At 53.7% G+C, this 24205-nt stretch overlaps 1 protein-coding gene across 1 annotated transcript; it reads left to right on the plus strand.

Annotated features, from left to right (window-relative positions):
* Positions 1–9850: 9850 nt before the first annotated feature.
* On the plus strand, positions 9851–23123 carry DBH (dopamine beta-hydroxylase; the record flags this gene model as incomplete). Its single annotated transcript, XM_080630901.1, has 12 exons — positions 9851–10192; positions 12308–12454; positions 13731–13988; positions 15206–15382; positions 15798–15900; positions 17296–17462; positions 18054–18197; positions 18305–18343; positions 19222–19281; positions 19809–19936; positions 20490–20649; positions 22989–23123. 12 exons carry the CDS (start codon positions 9851–9853, stop codon positions 23121–23123), a joined length of 1860 nt encoding a protein of 619 aa, XP_080487027.1.
* Between the last annotated feature and the right edge of the window lie 1082 nt (positions 23124–24205).

The raw sequence follows: 24205 nt of genomic DNA on the forward strand, positions 1-24205 counted from the left end.
AGTGCAGCCTTCTCTTACCTTTAATTTATTCTGTCAGAAAACTGTCTACCTTAATGAGTCTGAGCACACCCCCACTGCCTTCCAGGTTTGGTGATCTGTTATGTCAAATATAAATAATCCTGTCTGAAACCAGGCGATACGAGGAAATGAAAAGCCATCTTCCCTGGGGGATTTCTTTCTCCCTCCCACAGCCCCCCTGAGCCCGCAGACTACCTTCAGTGTCCTGAACAACATCCATGTGTCTCGGAAAGCGCAGACCTGGACAGCTGCTGTATTAATGAAATAGTGATGAAACCCAGCTCACAGATAATTGTGCTGTTGCCTTCCTCACATTCAACCTGGAGTCCTCTCCATTACCATTGCTTCACTGTATGTGAGCGAGCTGAGTGGTTTGATGCCTAACTTGGGCAGGGATGGTCTCTACAAACTCCTCTGGATGGAATGGGGGGTTCCAATGTCCTTTGAAGCCAGGACACAAGACAGAAACAAACCTTTGTCCTGGTAAGATGCCCAGGCAGGCTACCAAGAATGTTCACTTTCAGCCCCATGCTGACGGTGCAAAGGATAAGCTGTCCACGGGGCAGAGAAGGATGTAACTCAGGCAAGCCAGGGGATGGGGACAGCTTTCCCACCCCATCCATGAGAGATGCTTTCATAACCTCCTTCGTAGGCATGTCTTGGAAACTAAAGATGCTGTCGGACGAGGGAAAACCAAGGCTGGAGCACCCTGCTATTTTTCATCCTGGTCTAAGGCAGAGGGAATTGACCAGTCTCCCTGAGACCGGCTATCGGGGAGCACACGCTGTGCAGTTCTCCATTCCCTGTTCGCTCTGATCCCGCTCCAAATCCCTTCCCAGCCCCAGCTCTCGCAGCCGGGGCTGTCCCTGCTTTCCGCCTTGCCGGCATCCCCGCGGGTTCCGCCGGTTCCCGCGGAGCAGCCATCCCGCCGCTGCCGAGCGGCGCCTCAGGATGCGCCGAGGGGGTGGTGGGAGAGAAGTAAACAGGGCAGAAGAGCCGCAAAGGACCCCGCTGTGGCGAGAGCCGGCAACAAGGAGCCCAGGGACAGGCAGTGCCTGTGCATGTGCAGTGCCGGAGCCCCCGCGCCGCTGCCCTTTCTCTCTCGCTTACCTTCAAAGGGGGAATTGTGCCGGATCTCGCAGGTGAGGATCGCGGCTCCCGACGCCTCTTCTCCGAGAGCGCCAGCGCCAACAAGAAACAGTTGGAAATGATTAGGAAATTATGGAGATGAACCCGCACGGCGCGGACGCGGCTGGGGCTGCGGCGCGGAGGTGAACCGGCAGCAGCTACGCTAGGCACATGGCCGGGCCCCGCAGCCGTGGCTCCGCGGGGGAGCTCTCCCCTCCCCGCCCAGCGCCCCGGGGCCGCCAATGACGGCGGCAGGAGCGGAGCGGCCCCCTCCGAGCCCCGCACCACCCGCAGCACCTCCCGCACCCCCACCAGGGATGCTGGGATGCGAGCCTGACAGCGGGGTCATGGCGGGGGGAAGAGTGGAGAAGACCTGGGTGACCCCCCCCCCATGGAACCGGGTCACCTCCATGGAGCTGGAGGAAACCTCATGGAACCGGAGGATTCCCCCTCACAGAGCTGGGAACACCTCAGTTTGGCCGAGGGAGCTTTCATTCCCAGCACAGGAAAACCACCCCACCTCCCACGGGGAAAAAATAGGTGAAAACCAAGGAAAACCCCACAGCATTCTCTGTTTAGCCCCACAAGGGTTGTGGGACACTTTACATGTGCTGTGACTTTGTCCCATGCATGTTTCTCGGGAGCTGTGTTGAGGGTCTTGCTGTCTGGTTTCGGTATCAACCACCACTGAGATCTCTTCTTCCTAAACCTGTGCCTGTTCCAGCACAACCTCCACTACTGCAGAAGTCCTCGTCCACAACTTCCTCCAAAGTCACCGTTACTGTATAGGGCACCCTGGGCACTTGCAGTGGTGATTCACAAGACATAAGTCCTTTGTGTCACATCCCAGAGCTGAAAAAGCCAGTGCTTGGTAACAGCAGAACTTGGGACCAACCCCGGCAGTTGGAGCTGCCATTACCCCCTTAGCAGGTTGGCAACCTGCAGAGTCACTGGCACCGAACAGCCTGTCCCAGCCATGCAGGGAGGTTGTTCCCATCCCCAGGCTGCTGTGACAGGGAAGCAAAACCTGCCCCAGCTCTCTCGCTACATCCCTGAGCGTAGCAGCTGCCCTGAGCAAAGTCTGTAGGGCCCATTGCACACGCTGCCGTCAGCCTTGGCTGCTGTCACCCACATCATCTGCAAGACATCAACCTCCTCGGGCCACAGGGACCTTTCTGCAGGCCACTGCCCTGGCCAGTCCCCCAGGGATGACACAGGGAGGACAAGCATGTCCAGCCTGGAGTGCCTCTGGCTGTCGGGACGCGTGACTCTTGTCCCGCAGTGTTTATGCCCTGAATTGCATTTCCAGTCCCAGAGTTATCCCTATGAGCTAACTTAATTTTTCTCTTTGGCAGTTTTAGCCCATAGATACTTGTTCTGTCCTTGCTGACTGATGAGAATAATTAGTCTCTGGTCCTTTTATAGCACATCTGCTCTTTTTAATATGGTATCTTATAGCACTCTTTTAATCTATAGAGAGGGAAACAGTTGCATTTAATTAATTGCTCTCTAAATAAACTAATTACTGCCAGTAATTTCAGCACACTTTGCATGCAGTTCAAATGCCTGTGCAGAGATCTGAAAGGCAAGTCATGCAGCCTTATGACAAGAAATGAAAGCAAGGGGGCAAAATACAGTTTATCTTTAGGGAGTCTACTTAAGACTTTTATTGTTTAATTATTACGGACTGTATCAGTTAGTACTGAGCTGGCTGTGTCATGGCTCCAGTTCAGTTTCCTTCAAGGTTGCTTGGACTATGTGCAAAAGATATTGCAAAACTATGCCAGGAAAAAAAACAATTTTAGCTTTTTATTACTTCTATGGGTCAGATGTCATTGTCTGGCAATTTATCACTGTATCTGTGCTCAGAAATATGAACGATGGAGGTTCTTTTCTTGGGCCATTCATTCTAGTTCCTATGCCTGGACTCTTGCACTGCAATAAACAGCCTTCTCGCTTCCCAGTGAGGATGTCAAAGCAATTCTGCACTCATCTGAGCCCAGGACAGAAGCAAGGAAAAACAACGTTAGAACAAGGACTTTGTGAATGCTTGGGCTGCCTTGTACAAGTATAGGGCTTGTTTTCTGGACTCTAGCATGAGCTCTACTTACTCTACGAGCAGTTCTGTGAAGATCAGTTACCGTGACCTTGCTTCACATCCCTCCCGCACCCACGGGTCCCTGTGGTTTACCGCTCTGCTTCAGGCAGGTTCGGAACTGAAGATGCCCTGGGGCCAGGGCTGCCAAGTGCTACTCTGAGATTTCTGTCCTTGAAGGCAACGACCTCAGAGTGGCAAGGGATGTATCTGCTTAAAAGAATTAACAAAGCAGCCGCAGAGAGAAACTGCTTCTTAAAGAAGTGCTTTAACCTGAACAGACGAATTGCACAGTGCCACAAGCCAGCGTGCTCCACACACAGAGCGTTCACACCCCGGCCCACGACTGGCTCCACATGCCCAGGCTGGCGGGTGGTACCAGCCCCAGCCCCAGCCCCGGCAGCGTGGCCTGAGGTGCCCCGAGGCTGCACCAGGGAATGGCTCCCCTGGCACATCCCGTCAGCTCAAGCCTCTGCACCGGACGTGACAACCAGAATGTGATCCTGTGCAGCCACTGCGTTGGGTAGCAGTGCCCAGGGAGGGCTTAGAGAGGCAGGGGGAAGTTTAAGGATGCTCATCACAGACTCTTTCAGCCCCCTTTACCCATTCCTCACCACAGAGGCAGGAATACCAGGGGGCTGCTGGACTGAAGGGGCTCGGGAGGAGCTAGAGGAATAATCCTTCCATGGGCATCTGGGCCATGGTGGGAGCATGCTGAGCCTTCTGTGACAGTCTGGGAGAGCCAAAGAGACTGCATCTCCTGGAAACACCTTCCCCCTCAGCTTATTGATCCCTTTAAGGCTGTCAAGAGACTTTCAGGGCAAGCACTCCCTGTAGGGAAGTCATGTTGAGTTTTCTGAAGGAAATCATATTTATCCACTATTTCGACCCTTTATTTGACCTTCTGCTTTACTTGTCTGTTCCAAACTTCAAGCTTGCAGGGCCTGCAGCCTTGTCATTCACTGCGTCAACTCTTTTGCTAAGCTGATAAAGCTGGATCTTCAAACTCCTCAGGCTCTTCTGGCCCCATGTCTCCTCCTGGATCATTTCCTCTTGATGCTGATCCTGGCTTGCTGTGTAATCTTGAGGAAGCAGCTTACTGCCAGAAAGCAACAGCTCGAGGAAAAGCAACAAGAAAGGCTGTCATCAAAGAGCAAAGCCCATGCAGAAGGACTCAGCACCAACCTCCCCCTGAACACTCACATGGCAGCAAGCCCTGCCCTGGACCCCTGCCCACAGTGCGTTCCAGCTCCTTCCGCTGTTGTTTCTTACCAAATTGAAGAACTCTTCCCCACGGCTTTGGAGACACAAGAGGTCACTTTGACAAAAGCAAGAGGGGTCCTGCAAAATGAGGGATAGCAGGTCATGTGGGAGGGCAAAGCAGGCCGTCCTGCATCTGAAGAGCAAGAAATGGATTTGGTGTGGTTTAAGTGATGCAGCGGATCTTTCCTTACTGAGCTTGGTATTCTCCACCACATGTCAGATAGCAAAGCATGGGAAGATGTCTGCTTGGACTCACAGGGAGAGCAATAGGAGAGAAAACAAGTGATGGACGGTCATCCGTGGAGAAGGGCATCTGAAAGGCCAGGGCAGAACTGAAACAGATGTGGACTGTGAACGTCACTCGCTGGTGAGCATGTAGGATGGGAGGAGGAAGCTACTGATGGAGACTGGGAGCTTGAGGGTAGCACCTGGTGGGAAGAGAATAGTCATTGACATAATAGGACTGGAGCAAGCTTGTCATGCCCCTCTTGCAGAACATGACTTGAGTTTATCCTTCTTGGAGCATCTTTTGCAGGGACATGTGGATCTGTGCTACAGTGCGTGGAGATGGTTATTGCAAAGCCACTTTATTTATGGTGGTTTTATTGGCAGGGGAGTGGGAGTACAATACAATTTTAGCCACTCTGATGTCTCTATCTCCCTTACATCCCACCTCCATTCCTAGAGCAGCTTTTTCTTCAAATTTCATGATTCCTTGAACTGTACAAGGGACTTTCTGTACCTGAAATGGTACAGGATCAGTTGGATGGTCTCACTGAGCAGGGTCACATATGGCCAGTTTTGGGAGAGCTGATGACTGTAGGTCTCTACCACCATTCCCAGTCCTGGCCCCCAGCAGCTGCAGGCATCAGGATCTCCTTGCATATGGCAGGAATGGGGTAGGGCCAAAATCTACTCAGCTGGGATGAACTTGAACATGAAGAACAATGCACTTCTCAGTGTGTGCTGCAGGATCCAGCACTGAAGATGGGCAGGGGCAGGACGTGGAGCATTTCAGACAGACCCTGCTAGAGGTCGGAGAAGTCCCCAGGGCTGTCGAGTCCTAGACCAGCGCTCCACTGTGCTCCACTGCACTCCACTGCGCTCCACAGCACTCCACTGCGCTCCACTGCTCCAGCTAACGCAGATCTGTCCCACCGGCACTATCCGCCAGATCAGACAGCCCTTCATAAACACACCCAGAGAGCGCTGCTGTCTCTTCCTGTCCTTTTCAGATATTTTGGGCATTTGTTGCAACCTCTCCTGTTTATATAACAAAGCCACAGCCCTGTGTTTGTGGCACCATATCCATGGTAACCCTAATATAGCATGCACAGGCGACTACATTGCATTAGGTGGCTCAGCTGCGGCAGCACCAGGGAGGGAGTTTCTCTGGGCTGCTGAGCTGTGTGAGCAGCCCGGTGCAAGGGACCTGGCAATGGTGCTCTCCTATCAATAACTTTGGCCTTTCTCCTGCTCTTCCATCCCCAGCTCCCCCTGACAAGGTGCTAGGCACAACCACCCCAACCATTCATTCACACGTGGCCCAAGGCGCAGGCGACACGGAGACATTAAATATTTGCCTTTGCTTCTGTTGGGCAAATGGAAAGTCAGATTTTCAGCCCAGCACCCTCTTGGTGCACAATGAAGCCAAGGAGCAGCCTGCAGACCCCTTCTGATTTCTGATGGGAAAAGGACTGAGCAAAAGTGGTCTTTTTAAAAGGATAATAAACAATTCTCCCTCCCCTAGGATGTTATCAAACAATTCCTGTGAGCCACGGAGCTGGCCCAGCCTCTACAGCTCTGGGGTAAAGGGTGAATCTGGCCAGAGAAATTGTACGGAGCACTGGTCAGGGCAAGGGGCTCTGCACAGCCACCTGTCCAAGTGAGCATCTCCTCTACATGCCAGCCCCCTCTTCCCATCCTCATTTCATGTCAGGTCCAGCCTGAGCCAGACACTGCCTAACATCATCAGCGCCGAGGCAGATTCGATCCTGGCGCTGGCTGGCTGCGGACAGGGGCTTCGAACAGCAGAGCCCTGGGGCAGGAGAGCTGCATGGCAGACAGCAGCATCCCTTCCCTTCCTTCCCTCTCTGCCCTCACCCAAATTGAATTTCCATATATATTAGCAAGGCAATGGATTATAGCTCGGAGGGGTGCTGCCTGCTTCAATCTCTATTTGGTGCGTCAGTTGTGTTTAAACCCACTTACCTGTAAGTCAGTGTCTGTTCCTGGCAGGCAGCCCATGCCTCCTGCCAAGGGAGGCAGCTACTTCCCGAGGTCCCTGTGCATATACCAGGCACTGCTGCTCCCGGGCTCTGGAAACCACAACTCATCTCCCTTTAGGGCTGGCTTTGCACCCAGGGTCCTGTGGCAGTAAAAGGCCACGGCAGTTTCAGCACGTCACCAGGAGGGTCCGGATGTGCAGCTCTGCAGAGGACGGGGCCAGCAACACATGAAAGGGATTAACACTGGTGCTGGGGTTCATGTGCCTGAGGACTCAGTGACCACTGTCCACTAGAAACAGCCCTTCTCTAGGGCTCGCAGCATGTGCCAGGTATTCCCTGTGCATTATTGCACGTTTAGCTCTTTTCTGTGGGGTTTTTGGCAGGCTCTAGGGTTGTGGAGTACATCTGAGTCTGTCTCCAGCACAGGATGCTCCTGTGCTACCTCCAGCCATGCTGGCATTAGCTAGGGCAAAAGGAGAGGGGCCGGACCCACGGGTCCCATCCCACAGCCTCTCCGGTGCTGCAGCTCTGCACCAGCCCTGGGCAGCCAGTCAGGAAACTGGCATTTCTACATCTCATTGAAGTCTTAAAATAAACACCAGGAGCAATGAGTGGAAAGCTGGATCCTTGCTCCGCACCCGAATTTGTGAGCACTGACTGGAGAGAAACTGAAGGGGGGAGAGAGATATACATAATTTTTTTCTCTTTAAATAAATTCTCTGCTTATCTGCAAAGTTCAGCTGTTTTCAAGCTGACCTGCCCATGTTTTGCTGTTCCACTGCAAATCCCTTCTGTACAGGAATGCTCAGGAGCTCCACTCACACATGTCAGCACCCTGGGGTTCCATCTGTAATAGACGGAGGCAGAACTCATTAGCAAAGGACCCCCTCCACATCTCTCAGTGAGGATCACTTCCCTTCCTGCAATGCTGTCAGCTCAGCTTCTTTCCCTTTACAATGAGGAAACAAAGCCAAGAGAGAAGTGGGTGAATCTGTGCTTGGAGGTCAGAATGGGACAAGGCAAAAATCTGTTCTCGGGGATTTGTAACTCAGGCAGACGCCTGCCTGAGCAAGCAGGGCTGCAGGACAAGGCACCTCCATCTGACGCCTTCACACTAGGATCCTGGAGCACAGCACATCCAGGGAAGAGCTCAGGAGCCTCAGGAAGAGAGGGGGATGCTGCCTCCTCGCTCAGGAGATGAGCAGAGGTGCAGACCCAGCTCCTTGCTGTGAATCCAGGGCATGGCGGGGTTCAGTTCACACCTCCTGCGAGCATGGTCCCAGGAGCCTTCCCAGCAGCTCTAATGACTTCTGCACATTACGCTACCTGGACATGGGCTTTTAGAGGTGACACAGCAGCATGAGGGCTGGTGTGGGGCTGTGCTCTGCACTAGGTCACTGAACCCATGGGGCAAGGAATGGGGTGAGGGACGCGCTCACTGGGGAGAGCACAGCTCCCAGTTCTCTCTGCTTTGGCCTTTTGCCTGATAAAGCTAATGACGGACCAAGACCTCTTCCCAGCAGGTCACTTGACAAGGAGAGACACTTCGGATCAATTGCTGCATTCCTGAGTAACGGTTGTGTCTTAGGACAGTAAAACCTCATAGAAATTAACATGGAGATGCACTCACTGATGATTCATTAAAACACCCAGGCACTGAGCTGAATCTATTTCCCCTCGTTACACAGGGCTGGGAAATGTGGATCTGCCCCCGTGACATTGCTGCAAGGACCACAAGTGAAACCCAAGATGCAGAGGGGACAGGAGGGGACTCCGCATGGCAGGTATCCGAGAGCATCACTTGTCACGTGAGCGGCATTAATAAGACAAGACCACAAACTCAGAGACTAAAGCAAGGCGAGTGTGTGCATCAAGGAGCTAGAGCTGGTTCATTACCATTTCAATTAATGTAGAAAAGCTAATAACCAAAAGAGAATACATCAGCCCTTAAACAAACGAGAAGGGGGAAGGGGAAGAGACAAAAGGCGCCTTTAAACTGCCAAAGTCCCATCTGCTACAGAAGCAGAGAAATAACAAATATTTAACCTCTCTGAAGGTGCAGGTAAGTTGGACCTTTAGGAGGGGGTTGAGGGAAATGAGTGTTTTCTCTGGCATTTAGCTCTGCAGGGAAAATATTCCAAACACTGTCAATATTACTTGATGCCTGGGAGCTCAGACAAGGTCCTGCATGCGATCAGGGCTCCTTTTTGCTAATTACGTTGTTAGAAAGCAGAAGAGCAAATCTCAAAGCCTGCAGCATCTCCCATTTGCCTTCCTATTCCTGAGATACTCAACATCATGGGATAATTATCTAAGTAATCAGTGCAGGGCAGATACTCTCTCCTTGTCCCATCCTAGAGTAATCTGAGAGGAGAAGCACATCCTAAGGAGCTTCCCGGGGCATCACTGCTGAGCCCTTGTTTGTCCCAGGTGCTCTGAGGAGTGAAATCTGGGCATGGCAAAGCCCTGTGGTGATGAGACAGAGGAGAGAAGCAGCCGGGAGCTGCCAGGGCAGGAGGCTGAGAAGGACAGAACTCAGTGCCCGTGACAGTTACTAACCAAAATTGTAATTTTTCCACCTGGAAAAGCAAACTGAGTCCCTGAGGAGCCCTCTAAAGGCAATACATCCCCATGGGGTATTGTGGTGGGGTTTGACTCCCCCAGTCTGGCCACCTTTCCAGTGATAAGTGATCTCAGGCTGGGATCTGCGGCTGCGATGCTTCTAGGGCTATCCCAGAGCTCTTGCCCTGCAGAGCACAGGCAGGGCCGGCTGCGGAGCTGGGCAGGAGGCAGCACAGGCAGGGCAGAGATGTCCATGCAGTGCTCAGTGAGAGCAGCCTGCGAGTAAACAGCCCTTTCCAGCCACTAAGGAAGATTTAAGAGTGAATAACATCAGCCCAGTCAAATTCAATTGCTATTGATAATGTCCATGTGCAATTAGAGCCAATTAAGGGGAAGCAGCAAATGACAAGTGTTTGGCCAGGAGCTGGGGGGTCAATAGAACAGTCCAATTTCCCAACAACCAAATGCAATTAAGGTCTCTCACTTAGCTGGCTTGCCCAGGAGGGCCAGCACATAAATGGGCAAAGCCTGGTGCGCGGGTGCCATCCTGCCCAGCATGCAGACCTCCGGGAGCAAGCCCTGCTCCTGTCCCAGCTTCAAGCTGCGGGAGGTGGCATCCATGTACTTCACCATGATCGCGGTGTTCCTGGTCATCTTGGTGGTGGCCCTGCAGAGCTCGGCACCCCGTGGGAGTGATTTTCCCTACAAGGTGCCCCTGGATCCCCAGGGGCTGCTGGAGCTCTCCTGGAACATTAGCTATCCCAAGCAAGCCGTGCATTTCCAGCTCCTTGTCAGGGACCTGAAGTTTGGGCTCCTCTTCGGAATGTCGGACAGGGGCGAGTTCGAGAACGCGGACCTGGCCGTGCTCTGGAATGACGGGCACAACTCCTACTTTGGGGTGAGTTGCTGTGTGTTTGCACACTGCTTTGGGGCTGCATCCCTGCAGGTGAATCTGGCTTGTGGTTTGGAAGCAGGGCTGGTTCAGGGCATGGCACACGCTGGACCACTGCTGCTGCTTGGGTGGAAGAGGTCCCAAAGGGGTTGGGGGTTTCTATGCCAGAGGGACCCACAGATCAGGTATACACTATGGGCTTGGCATAGGATCTTAAATCTAAAGAATAAATACAGCAACACATCAGCAAGGCAGAGTGGAACCAGAGCCTGGGTCTCTCTGCTGTGCTTAGGTTAAAGAGCTACCAGTGGCTGTGCAGACCAGCTCACACACGCACACAGGGTCCATCGACACCCTGGTTCGCTTGTGGGCTGTGGTCAGTCACAGTAAAAGCTAACCACAGCTCCCATTAATGACACTGAGCCAGTGCAGGAGTCACCAGCCAGAGGCTGCTCCTGCCACGGCTGCAGGGATGGGCAGGGCACGGAAAACCACTCCGGTGCCTGCAGCAGTGTTACCAGGAGCCCCACGTGCAAACACATCTGGGCACCCTGCAAACGCCTGGTGCAGCCCTGGGACACACGGCTCATTTTGCTGTTTGATGTGACAGTGCTGCTGCAACCCCCCATCCTTCCTGGCACTGGTGGCTTGTCAGGGGTCCCGTTTGCTTTGTCTTCCCTCTGGGGTGGCAGTTGCAGGCACAACCCCTGCTCTTCAGCAGCTCCCTGTCCCCAGAGCACCACATAAGGATTCATTGCAACCACGCCTGGCTGCAGAAAGCAGTTCACATTTTTCCGCATGTAAAGCTTTCCAGTAAGTTAAATTTTACCTCTCTGCTTACTTGAAATTAACCATAAAACACATTCTTTCACCGTCAGCTGCAGTGTGAGCTGCAGTGTAATGAAAGGATGAAAAGAAGGGCTTATTATCTGTACTGTTTTCCTGCTAATTTCCAGCATTCCGAATGTGTGGTGGCTCAAATGCTACAGTATTTCACAGAATCATGTTAAAAAAACATAAAGGATCATTTTTAATCTGCTTTCATGTGCTCATTGAACAAAAAACACCACTACATTAAGCACTGGGCAGCATTTGGGCTTTCTCTTTCGGTTGGTGAACAGCATCAGCATCCTGCAAGGAGGTTTCTGTAAGTCTTTGCAGCCCTGGTTTTCTCTCTCCAAACAGCCTTTCTTCTGGATAAGTATGTCAGCTTTTAAAAAGATCCAAATTTGCTTAACCCCCCCATGTACTATCAGATCGATTTGCACACCATATTCATACGAAGACAAATGTCATGCTAGCTTCATGTAGCTGATTTCACTCTCCCCCTCTAAGGACAATATGTTCTCGAAATACCACTCTACACTTCTGGCTGAAATGGAGCCAAGATGCTTTATTCTTTTTTTCTTCTGTTTTTTCCCCAAGATAAGAGAACCAGTCCCACTTGTGTACGTACAGTGAGGTACTTCCTAGGTGCTTTCTCTCTGCAAACCAAAGATATCAATGAGTGTTGCGAAAGAACAAGACAACAGCACTGTTCAAATCCAAATTATTGCATGATTTCATATTCCAAACCTTCAAATCCGTGAGCACAGGAGTAACCTACTGCTCTCCTTCTCCATGTGGCTGTCACCATCGTCACCAGCAAGCAGTTCTGGGGAGGCCATGCTGGGCTGCCGGGAGCATCTGGCCACAATAAATGAAGGATTTTGACATGGCAATTTCTAGGGTGACACTACAGCCCAGCAAGGGTCTGAGTTTGAACTGAGAGCACTTTGTGGCAGGGGTCTCGCAGAGCACATCAGCCCCTGAAGGTCCTTCCCCAGCCAAGTACACTCAAACCACAGCCAGACCAATGCAACACCTCCCCGTGTCCCTCTGGGCTTTCCCCCAGATGCATCTGAACTTGGGAAGGTCTTTCTGCAGCCTGTCACTGCTGGGTCACCTATTTCACAGGGCTCCTGTGGCAGGGGCCATGGGCTGCTGGACCAGGGCTGGGGACAACCAAATCACAGGCTCTCTCCACCTTGGGACGTGGAGGGCGAGCAGGAGGACTCACGATGCAGTGCCGCCGGTGGTCAGCGCCCGGTTCCCACTGAGCGCGTGCTCTTCCTCCCACAGGATGCCTGGAGTGATGCCCAGGGGCAGCTCCACATGGACTCGCAGCAGGACTACCAGCTCCTCGGGGCCTGGAGGGCTCCTGAGGGTCTCTACCTCCTCTTCAGAAGAGCCTTCAGCACCTGTGACCCCAAGGACTATCTCATAGAGGTACAACATCACCCTGGGCAGAGCTCCAAACCCAACCTGCACGGTTGTACCTGACCAGTGCTTCGTTTCAGGGACAGCATCAAGTGTTTGTGCTGTCTAGGGCAGAAGGGAAGCATGCTACAGATGTCAGTCCTGGGACATGAGTAATGTTTGGCAGGATCTATTTACAACCCCTTATAAACCTCTATAAAGTGTAGATTTTAGCTCATTTGCATCATCCCCTCCTGTTAAGCATGTGTTAGGTCTATATAAATACCCTTCTGCATCACTCTGGTTTGCAGTCTGGAGACAACTGTTTGGAGTGTTACAAAAAGGTGTTGGTGGTGTTCAATGGGAGGCAAAGAGGGGAATGGCAGGAGCTGGAGGCAGGCAGAACTGCTGCAGTGCACTTGTGTGTGGTTTGGGGTCTGCATTCACCACTCACCTGTGAGATGGGATATGGAAAAACCTTCCCAGCAGAGATGTCAAAGAGCTTCAGGGTCTCAGCCATGGACCCAGGTGCAGGCAGGAATTGGTGCAAGGCTCCTTGCAGATGAAAGCCTTTGGTGGGCAGGATATTTTAAAGCCAGCGTGGGCACAGAGCACCCTCGACTTTCTGTTGCTGGTTTTCAGAAGCTTGTTGTGTGGTGAGAAACGTCTACCGCCTGCCGAAACAGAGAGCCCTGGAAGGAAAAAACCTGCTGTGTGAACTGGGAAAAGACTTGCAGGTCTCTGTTCTCTAGTCCTTTAAGGAAAAGTTAAGCTCTTTTTCCTTTCTTTCTGATCTCCTGTCCAGAGCTCCCTGGGTTCAGCAGCAACTTCCTTGCTTGCAGTAGGCTTTCAGCAGAGCTTCTTGTGATACCCCCCAAGAGAAGCTGGAGAAAGGGAGGATTGAGGGGGAAGTTTTGTTTCTGCTATTCCTCCCCAGGTTGCTCCCTGGGGGCAAGGCTGGGACTGCAGGGTGGGATGAGCCCTGACGTGGCTTTCCTAGCCTTCAGCTCAGGAGGGACGAGAGGCTCTGAAAGAGCGGAGAGGAGATGTTACCTTTACTGATGCCACCCAAAGGAAACTTCAGACTCTCCCAGCTGGCAGGAAACCCTCTGTGATCATGTCAGCCAAAGGAATGCCCTGTAATCTACAGTCTTAGGACAGCAAAGTGAACTACCAGTGAGGTCATGTGTCAAAATGTGTCGAGAGGCACATTCCTGGATTCATAACACCAGTGCTGGTGCTGATAGTCCATGCAGCTCATGATCCTGCATGAAAAACTGCCTGATACACTTTCCTCTCTCTTCAGGATGGCACCGTGCACCTCATCTACGGGATCCTGGAGAAACCAGTCCATTCCCTCCAAGCCATCAACATCTCTGCCATCCACAGAGGACTGCAGAGGGTACAGCTGCTAAAGCCCAACATCACCATCCCCGAGCTGCCCAGTGACACGAAGACCATGGAGATAACAGCCCCTGACATTGTCATTCCCAGCCAGGAGACAACCTACTGGTGTTACATGGCGGAGCTCCCACATGGCTTCCCCAAGCACCACATTATCATGGTAAGAGGCAGGAGAAGGGGGTTGCCTTCCCTGGTCCAGATCAGCCATTGTGTTCACATTCAGCTACACTGCAAAGTTCGCCTCTTCCCCACCCTTTCACAGGAAGGCTTTCAGACCCAGACGTGTTCCCAGCACGGTACCAAACCATTTCCCAGAGCCATCGCACCAGCCAGTAGCATCCTTACATCTCCTAGAGAGCCCAGAATGGGTGACAGCCTGGTGACTTCCCACCCAGCACAGTGAGCAAGTGCCAGAGCAGGCTCAACACAGCTCCCTTACAAAGCTGATCCCTGCAGGAGGCAGAGCTGTAGCTGTCAGGGCAGACTTGTAGCAGGATAATGGCACACAGTGAGCCGTGCAGGCAGGATCATGGCACACAGTGAGCCGTGCAGGCAGGATTGTGGCTCACAGTGAGCCATGATGGCAGCCTGGGCCCAGGGAAGGGCAGGGTGAGGTTGGTCTGAGGCCCATCTCGAGCTGCTGGCAGAGCATCGATAGCAACGGTCACCCTGTCCAGGCTCGGAGTGTGCCCTCGTTCACCCGGGGCCAAAGCACACAGTGGGAGAGGGAGAATCTGATCAAAGCGATAGCGTAGCCGTTTACAGGGTAGAGATGATGCTGGAAAGGCAAACTCGGGAGGAGGATTTTCTCCCCAGCAGATGGTGTGAAATGAATCATCTGTGTGCAAGTAAAAAGTGCGTAACTCCTGCTCCCTTCCCGCTGCCAGAGCCCTTCCTTGGGCTTATTTGAAGTCTCTTTCTACCCCAAATCCCCCTCTGTGCCCCAAGCAGCTGTTGGCTATAATCAAAACCCAGTAGCTGGGTACTGCAAGGGGACAAGGACCCTCTGCAGGAAACTGCAATGTCCCCAGGGTCACCCCAGCCCTGAAAACTGGCAAAGGACTCGGCCATCACAAAGCAGATGAAGATCTTCTGCTGATCAGGTGCATCTGTCACTGGAGAACGGATGTGATGTTTCTCTGTGGGTTGTGGTGGACTCTGGGGCGATCCCAAACCCAGTCAAGAGCTCTTGGCCATTGATAGCTCATGCCCAGCACAACCTTCCCTCCCCATCATGCAACTGAAATTGTCCCCATTCAGTAATGGGCAGCAGCATCCCTGCCTTGGGCTTCTGGTGGAGCCTGCACAGGCAGCAGCCGCCGGGAATGAGATCCAGCAAATGCTCTTAATGCATTCTCCTTGGGTGCTGCTTTGCAGTATAAGCCAGTGATCACGGTGGGCAACGAGGCCTTGGTCCATCACATAGAAGTCTTCCAGTGCGCTGCCGAGTTTGACAGCTTCCCCCACTACAATGGGCCCTGTGACTCCAAGATGAAGCCAGAGCGGCTCAGCTACTGCAGGCACGTGCTTGCGGCGTGGGCCATGGGAGCGCAGGTGGGTGTGAGATGGGACCAGCACCATGGGTGCATTCCTGCTCCCTCCCCACCCTTCCTGCTTGCACCTTGGGATTGCCCCATGCTGGTTGCCCATTTGGATGCAGCTCTGCCTGATCTCCCCATCCTTCCCATGGATGCGTCCGAGTTTCCACCTCACCTCACCCCAGCCCACCCACCACAGGTCAGTGTGATGCCCCTGCTCAGTAGTTATGCCATTGCATGTGCATGTTGGCACGCATGAAGCTTTTGGAAGCAAGGCCAGCTCTCCAAGCACAACCAAGAGCACAACTAATGTCCCTCAGCACACAGTGGGGGTCAGGATTATGCCCAGACATTTCACTTTTCAGCCCTGTCCTCAGGAAAGCCATCTCATATCTCTCACATCTCTCCTAACACCCTTCCTCTGCTTCCAGGCTTTCTACTACCCCGAAGAAGCAGGTATTGCCTTTGGTGGCCCAGGCTCCTCCAGATACTTGCGCCTCGAGGTTCATTACCACAATCCCCTGATATTTAAGGGTGAGTGTGTGATGGGTGATGCTTGACAAGTGTCAGGTAAAGCCAGGGAATGCCACCCTGCTGGGGACGCTCCACATTCCACACAGGAGAAACCTGGCCAAAATCATAGCCAACTTTCTGGAGACGTGATAGCCCAGACCAGTCCTAGCAGGAGGAATGTATTAAATCCCCCCCAAGCTGCTGCCTTTGGGGTCTCAGCAAAGCCGTCCTCACTGCAGGTTGCCCACATCCTCCTGCCTGCCCAGCAGCTGGAGGGACGCTTGGAGAAGGGAGCCTGGCTGATCCTCAAGGGCAGAAACCTGCCCTGCACAGTGTTCCTGAAGGGCTGGGATCACCAGTGCCTAGCTGAGCCTCACAGGGTGCCCCTCCAGGGTCTGTGCAAGGCAGTGGTGGTGGGGCTGAGCTCAGAGCCAGTCACCAGAGAGACAGCAACAGCCTGCCTGGGATGGGGGAGCTGAGATGTTGTTTCACTGGTGCTCCTGCTTCATGGCATCGTCAGGAGACACATTTGGGAAAAAAAAAAAAAGGATTACAAACAACTCAGTTTCTTCATTAACATAAACCCAAGTAGCTTCTTGACTACCCAAGTATATTTTTAGGAAACCAGAGCATATGTACTGTAGATCAATCACAGCACATTCAGCAACTCAAGAAGAAACACTTCTATAAATACAGAGCTCGCATCTCTCATAATTATTCTGCTTTTGCATGTTGACCAATAGTGTTTCCCCTGTTATTCTTATCCCTGGGTGGCTCCAGCCCAGAGACAGGGAATTCAGAGCTGGCCTGACCCCTCCTGACCGACTGATCCTGTTCTTTCCCTTTGTTCACAAAGCTGGGTAGCAAGTGGGAGCCAGAGCTCAGCTTTGCGTCTCAGCAGAGCTCGCTGCTGCTTCCACTGCCCCACAGTCCATATCTGCCAGGGCACATCATGGGCACAGGGTCTTCTCCAGCTCCCACCAGCTCCTGAGGGGAGGTTAAATGGAGCAAACTCAAATGCAAGAGGGACCAGAAGATTTCCAAATGCAAGGAGTACTTGCTCTGCAGGGATGTTTCCTCCTGCCAGCCCCCAGTAAATAACAGCATGGCCTTAGCTTTTTGGATGCATCAGTTAAGAAGATGCAATGAGCCATATTTCTGGGGGAGTTCTCCAAAGCATGCTGTGATCTGCCCTTCTGCCCTGGGCTCTCCAAAGGCACTCCTTACCTTACTCTCTTGGGAGAAATTCAACCTCAGGTTGGTGACCTCTCCAGGGGACCAGGCACGCATCTGGGGCCAATAGACTCTCAATAGACTTGCTTGAAAATACCTGGGATATAAAACTGCATCCATGAAGAAGCGGCACAAGAGGCTGGTGCCCATCTCCACCCGCAGCTTTGTCCTCTCACCTGGCAGGTCGCCGTGACTCCTCAGGGATCCGCCTCTATTACACGGCCACCCTGCGCCGTCATGATGCCGGCATCATGGAGCTGGGCTTGGTCTACACACCGGTGATGGCCATTCCCCCGGGCGAGGACGCCTTCGTCCTCACAGGCTATTGCACCGACAAGTGCACCCAGCTGGTGAGTCCCCATCCTCTCTGCCCTGCTTTGCCTTGGAGAAGAGAGGTTGCAAATGCCTTTTCCTGGGTCCCAGACAGCAGTGATACGGCACAAAGCTCTGGGCTCCCTATTCCCAGTTTTAAAGTCCCTGAGCACCTTACTATAAGGTAGCAGTGGAAAGAAAAACCTGCCATGTAGAACAAACAGTGAGCAGCTGGTTGGGATGCGCTGAGTCCCCCTCAAAGCAGCTCTCCTGGGGAGCCATCTGCTCCGCTCCCTAAGGTACCATTCCCATAAAAATTACTGCCAAGCTGGCTGTGCCCCAGTGGTGCTTTCCCCCATGGTGATGGGAACACTGGCATCTGCTTCCTAGGAGCTCACCAAGAGCTCTCTCAAAGATGTTTTCAAAGTGCCTTCCTTCCTCTCAGGGAAGCTTTAGTAGGCGTTTTTTGTAGGGCTTACCCAAAAGGGATCATTTGTGCCATCCCAAACCCTGGTGTGGGAGCCAGTGTGGGGATGGCTGGTCCTGAGCACACAACAAGGGGATGCTCCAGAGCAGAGATGGGCGAGGGATGGGGTCAGGGACAGGGGCTTGAGTCATCCTTCCCACAGGCTCTGCCTGCTGCCGGCATCCGCATCTTCGCCTCCCAGCTCCACACTCACCTGGCAGGAAGGAAAGTGTTGACGGTGCTGTCTCGGGATGGGCGGGAGCAGCAGGTCGTGAACTCAGACGATCACTACAGCCCCCACTTCCAGGTACGGGGTCTGCAGGGGTGGGAGGGGGTCCCATGAGGCATCACCCGCAGGTGCCCTGTGCACAGAGCCACCACCTTGCCCTGACACGGCCCCTTCCTTCCCTCCAGGATATCCGCATGCTGAAGGAGGTGGTTTCCGTTTTTCCAGTGAGTAGCTCCAAAACCCAGACAGCACAAAAAGCTTCCCATGACCCTGCAGCCCGAGCCCCCCCTTTACATCACCTCATCCCCTCCTCAGGGGGCTGCAGGAGGACAGGATCCCTGTGTCCCCAGTCACATCTCCCACCCCTGTGTGGATGCCTCGGGGACACCAGGGCCCATCTCATATGGCACAAAACCGGTGTGTGGGCAAATCAACAGTGCTGGGAGCTAAATGAAGCACCTCATTTAGCTGGGCTTCCTCTAGCAAATGGAGGCTCCTCGGGGTGTGAGGGCAACCCATGCATGCACTGGAGATGGTATCTCCTTCCCTGTGGAAGAAGAGCTTTGGCAGAAAATGTGTTGGGAAAGGGTGGTAAAACAGAGGCTGGGAGTGCCCCGAGGCTGTGTGGGTGAGAAAGGACCTGGCTGCAGAGTGAAGGGTACCTACAGGAGACATTGTGCTTCAAGACCTACTCAAAAGACACAGCACCCATTGAAACCATACCCAGGCTGTGCTCCAGGTTGTCCCTGTGGGCTCCAGCACTGACCGTGCCAGGGAGGCAGTTGTGCCATCAAGTAGGGTCCAGGTTTGGCAATTCAAAATGCTGCTGAAGTGAACGGGTTTAGGTGCTCCAGCCCTGCAAAGACTTAAAAAGTAAGCAAAGTGGGAGATGCCATCCCTGGGATGCTGCCCAAGGGAATCTCCTCGGGGGATGCAGCCGGCGCTCCCGCAGCACTGCAGCGGTGCTGGAGGGAACAGGCTGCCTCGGGGGCTGCTCCTCTGCAGGGAACAGAGATCTGCTACGCTCCGAGCTCCCTGATCCCCTGGTCAGAGACAGGAAACGCCGCGCTCTGACACCCACACGTGTCTCTGAACCCTGCAGGGTGACGAGCTCATCACGACCTGCACATACAACACGGAGGACCGGAGCCGAGCCACTGTGGTGAGTGCAGGGTCTGGCCTGTGCTGCACCCCAGGGCTGGGGACACCCAGTAAACGGGCACCTGCATGAGCCCAGGCTGAATCACAGCCAGAACCCAGGGGGAGGGTGGTAAAGGAGTGAGCCCACAGGGCTCTGCTGCCTGCAGCAGGATGCCAAGGAGCTAATTGAGAAGCAGCATGTGTCACTAATTCCCATCACACACTGTTCCACTGGGGATTAATTGTAATTAAAGAGAAGTGGCATTTTTTGACAGTTCATGTTATTTTATTACATAGGGAGTAAAAAAAGAGCCTGTCAGAGGTACCATCAACAGACACAAAGCTAAATATAGCAAAGGGATTATAGGAAATCTGCATTTTACTGTAAAACACACGATCTAGCCTCAAAGTCTGTCCTTGCATAACAGGCAGATGAGCAGAACACTGCCCACTCTGCACATGAAGGGGTGCATCTATAGAAGTGTGTGCACACGGATGTGAGCTCTGTGCCCTAGCAGGGCAGAGCCGGACCGTGGCGTCTGTGCACAGGGAGGGTTCGGCATCCTGGAGGAGATGTGTGTGAACTACGTGCACTACTACCCCCGGACCCAGCTGGAGCTCTGCAAAAGTGCTGTGGATCCGGGCTACCTGCACCGGTACTTCAACCTTGTCAACAGGTACCGGCTGTGCTCAGGGGAGAGGGACACGGCAGCACCCTTGGCCTGTGACACTGGGAAAAAGCTCAGCGCAGGCTCTGAGGCGCTGGCTGCGCAGTGAGCATGGGGGGCATGTGAGCAGTGCAGGTTCAGGAGCTGGGGCACAGCCCTGCCCTCCCCAGCCCCAGCACAAGCAGCCAAACCCAGGGATTTAAGGAGAGAACAGCCGGGAAGGGAGAGAATTCCCAGAAAGAGACTTCCCAGCAAGTGTCAGTGTGTGCAAAGTGCTTGTTGTAACCCAAGGCAGACTCCAAGCATCCTTGCCAGGGCAGCAGGCTGCAGCCCACTCACCCACAGTGCAAGGTGTGAGATGCTGCCCTTGCACAGGGTGTCCTGCTCACAGGCAGTCCCAGATCTCCCCATGGAGCTGCCAGCTGTGCTGGGCTCTCCTTGCTCTCAGCACCAACTTCAGAGGTGTTTCAGGCTGAGCTTTAAGCAGGGAGAACTTGACACATCCAGTGCTGACAGGGGACAGTGCCACTGCCTCTCAGTGTCACTTTTCTCCTACCTTCAGGTTTAACGATGAGGAGGTGTGCACGTGTCCGCAGGTCTCCGTCCCACAGCAATTTTACTCCGTCCCCTGGAACACGTTCAACAGGGATGTGCTGAAATCCCTCTACAGCTTTGCTCCGATCTCAATGCACTGCAACAAATCCTCTGCTGTCCAGTTCCCGGTATGTACAGTGTCACAGCCAGTCCAGCAGAGCAACTCCTGGCACAGGTAAAAGGCAGCTTTTAAAAGCTCAGGACAAGGCTGCTCCCAGCGGGCTCAGGGCAGGGAGCTGGAGCTGCTTGGGGAATGCTGGCGGCAGCAGGACACTGAGCCCAGCACTGGTGCTTAGAAGAACCTGGCCGGAGCCACCGTGGCTGTGCCCGGCCAGGCTCAGAGCTGCATTTGCCTGAGGCGGTTTGGAGGCTGCTGAGCATTTCAGCAGGTCTGGCTCCAGAACCAAGGAGAAGCGTGAGGGGGGTTTTAGGGTTTTGGCAAAGCACATCAGGTCCCAGCAAAGTGAGCACATCACTCACAGCATCTGTGCAGCCTCCAAACGCAGTGACCAGGCAGAACGTGAAGGATAAAGGGCTGTGGGATCTTTAAATGAAAACCAGGCCCAGCGGTGATGGCCACGACTGATGGTGGTGAGCATTTAAAACCACTGACGGTCCCTATCACCATCAGCTCCCAACACCATTCATCAGTGTAATAAACTTACGCGATACGCTATTTCTGCATCCAGTGCTATCCACCGCAGCACTGGAGGATGAGGAGCCGATTGTATCAGATCATCAGCTTTCTGCCCCTGTAAATCCCCTTTGGCAAAGTCTACTTTGAAGGGGCAGAAACCTTTCCAGTCCCTTGGAATCCTTTCCCAGAGCCCAGGTGCTGGAGACCTGGCACCTCTTGGCCGTGTAGAGCTCCACTGCAGGGAAAGGCAAGGTGCAGAAGTTTCGTGCAGCAGCAGAATTATGAGTTAAGCCTCTTAATTATGGCCCAGGCACATCTCCTGATTTCCAAGAGGCTGGGGGGGGGGTTGGCTCGGAAGTGACTTGAGAGGAGCAGAGCTGATGCCAACACAAATTGGGTCAGGAGCATCGCAGCGAGGGTGAAGGAGCAGAGCTGCCCCTCCTGCTCTGCCGGTGTGTTCAGAGCCAGCCCCAGTTTAAGATATCTCATTTATTCCACACTGCTTCTGCCAAGAGAAAAGCACCAGCTCTAATTAAGCTCGTGTTTTTGCAGTTCAGCAATCCCAAATCTGAGGAGATTTCTGGAAGGATTGAGTGCTGTTAATTACTGAACAAAATCTCAGGGTAACACTTGTGAGTGGCTGCAGGGACTTTGCTGTCCCCAAGTCTCCTGCACCTACAAGGGCTTGCAGTGAAGTCCCTGTACTCTCTACATTCGAATTTCCACTCAAAAGCACTGAAAGCAACTATAAAGACACTCTAAATGCCTCTGACCTACCCCAAGGGCCAGCAAGGTGTGAGCACAGGGTTTGGATGCATTGGCAGGGCAGATGGCAGGCTCAGGCTGGGGCCCAGAACTGGAGCAGGCTCACCCTGAACACCATTAACTGCTCTTTTAAGCAATAAGGGTGCAGGAAAACAGTTGTTTCTCCAGCCCATGGTCCCCTGCAGTGATGTCCCCTCTCCAGTCCCTCCCGTGAGCCCATCACCCTCCACCTTTCCCAGGGTTTGCCCGTTTCACTTGCCATGCAATAAGACATTTCATCTGAACACAACTTCAGCTTCCCTCTTGCTGTGACTCATGGCTCTCGCTCCCCATGCAGAATCCCCCCTCCTGCTCACACTGCGGCACAGCCAACCTGCGGCATCACCCAACCAGAGCCAAGCCCGCACCTGCGGTGCCCTCACAGCCCCTCAGCCAGGCTCCAACCTGGACCAACACACAACATCTGGGCTAGATCCTGCTCGGGAGCTCAGCTCTCGGCACTGTCTGACCCTGGCAGATTGCTCCTTGCAGGGAACCTCGCCAGGACGAGATGCCCCCATGCACACACAGAGCAGGGCATTTGCCCCAGCTGTGGTCACCTTGGGCCCTGATGGTTGTGACAGCCCCGCAGCACCTCTCCAGGCTGTTGCATCCTCCTGCTCTGCAGCAGCTGCCCATGAACATGCATGGTGCAAGCATCACCTCCAAGCAACCTTCCTGCTGGCACCTGGGAGACAGCGCTTTTCAGGCCTGAGCTGAGGCTCGGTGCGACTCCGTGGTTTGAGTCGTCTCCATCTGATTTGGTGGGTAACGTTTTCTGGGGTGGAAGCTCCCTAAGCGTGGTGGGTTTGTACAACATGGTGCACTGCAGATGTCTGACCTGCTAAGGGGAGGTGTAGGTGCTTCTACAATACAGATAAAATTAGTAACATTTCATAAGAAAACATCCTGGTTTGGGTGAGAAACACCTTAAGTGTCAAAGATCATTTTTACACATAGGGAGAAAACGGACTCTCTGAGTACCAAAGCCCTGGCTCGGTCTCATGGTGCTGAACTCCCTTGCAGGGCGAGTGGGAGAAGCAGCCGCTTCCCACCATCACCGAGAGGCTGCAGGAGCCGGTCCCACACTGCCCGCCCGCACCGGAACCTCAGCCTGCGGCCCCCATCCCCCTCGACCTGCGCGAGCTCAGGAGGGACTGACCGGACACCTGCTCCTTCCATTGCATGGGAAGCGCCTCCAGGCAGAAGCATCCACGGGAACATTGTCCTGTTGCTCTCCCGGATCCCTGCTCACACAGGAGTGCTGGCTGGTGCCCTGGCCCCTGCCTCGGGAGAGGGTTAGGGCTCATGAACTCGAGTTCAGAATGTACTCTGGAGATGGAAGGCGCTATATTTAGTGTGTTATTAGCAATCCTGGCTCTGAGTAATGCTGCTTTCCTCCCCCAGAATAATAACGTGGAGGTTTGCTATTGTGCCGAACCCAGCGCAGCCCTGGGGAGCGGGGAGAAGCCTGTTTTCCTGCAGAGAAACTGAGGCACTGAGCACAGAGCTGTGTGGGAGCAGCACACAGAGCCCCACGGTCCTGTCTAGCCCAGGGTGTCTCCATGGGCACTCTCCCACACTGGCACCTGGAGCAGGGGCAGGAGGATGGAGGGAGGGATGCTGTGACAACCCCTCGCGCTCACTTCCCTGCTGCAGGGACCAAGCTCCCCGCCACGCTTCTCCTCCCGCTCCCCCACGCTGGGGATTATTTGTCTTGATGCCACCAGATGCCAATGGCTGGGAACAAATGATACCTCTGTGGTGGGGTTAGAAAGGAGGAGGGATGGGGGAGGAGGGACACAGTGGGGTGGAGGGTGTGTGTGTGACAAACCTTTCTGCAGGAAAAATCACTCCATTAAACACCTAACTGTAAAAAAAATAAATTAGAAATTGCGCTTTGCTGTTGAGCTCAAAGGGAAAACTGCTTGGGAGAAGCTGAGGAAAGGCCATTGGTGCTGCACAGAGCCCGCTGGTCCTAGCTGGGCGCCTGCCCCTTGCTGCACTGGGACGTGGTGATCCAGGGCAGGTGGCAGCTGAACCCTCCCCTCCTGGCCACCCTGGGATAAGGGAGATCTTGGTCAGAACATGGGGGAAAACCTGAAGCAAAACCTGGTCCTGGCAGGCACGCAGTGGATCCCTGGCAGGGAGGCAGCGTGCTCGGTTCCTCATTTATCCCTAGGACAGGACAGTGGCCACCTCCTCTGCTCTCCCCAGGGCAGGATCAGGGGGTGCAATCACCT

The sequence above is a fragment of the Psittacula echo genome (assembly GCF_963264785.1).
Source record: "Psittacula echo genome assembly, chromosome: 16".
Classification (NCBI taxonomy): Eukaryota; Metazoa; Chordata; class Aves; order Psittaciformes; family Psittacidae; genus Psittacula; species Psittacula echo.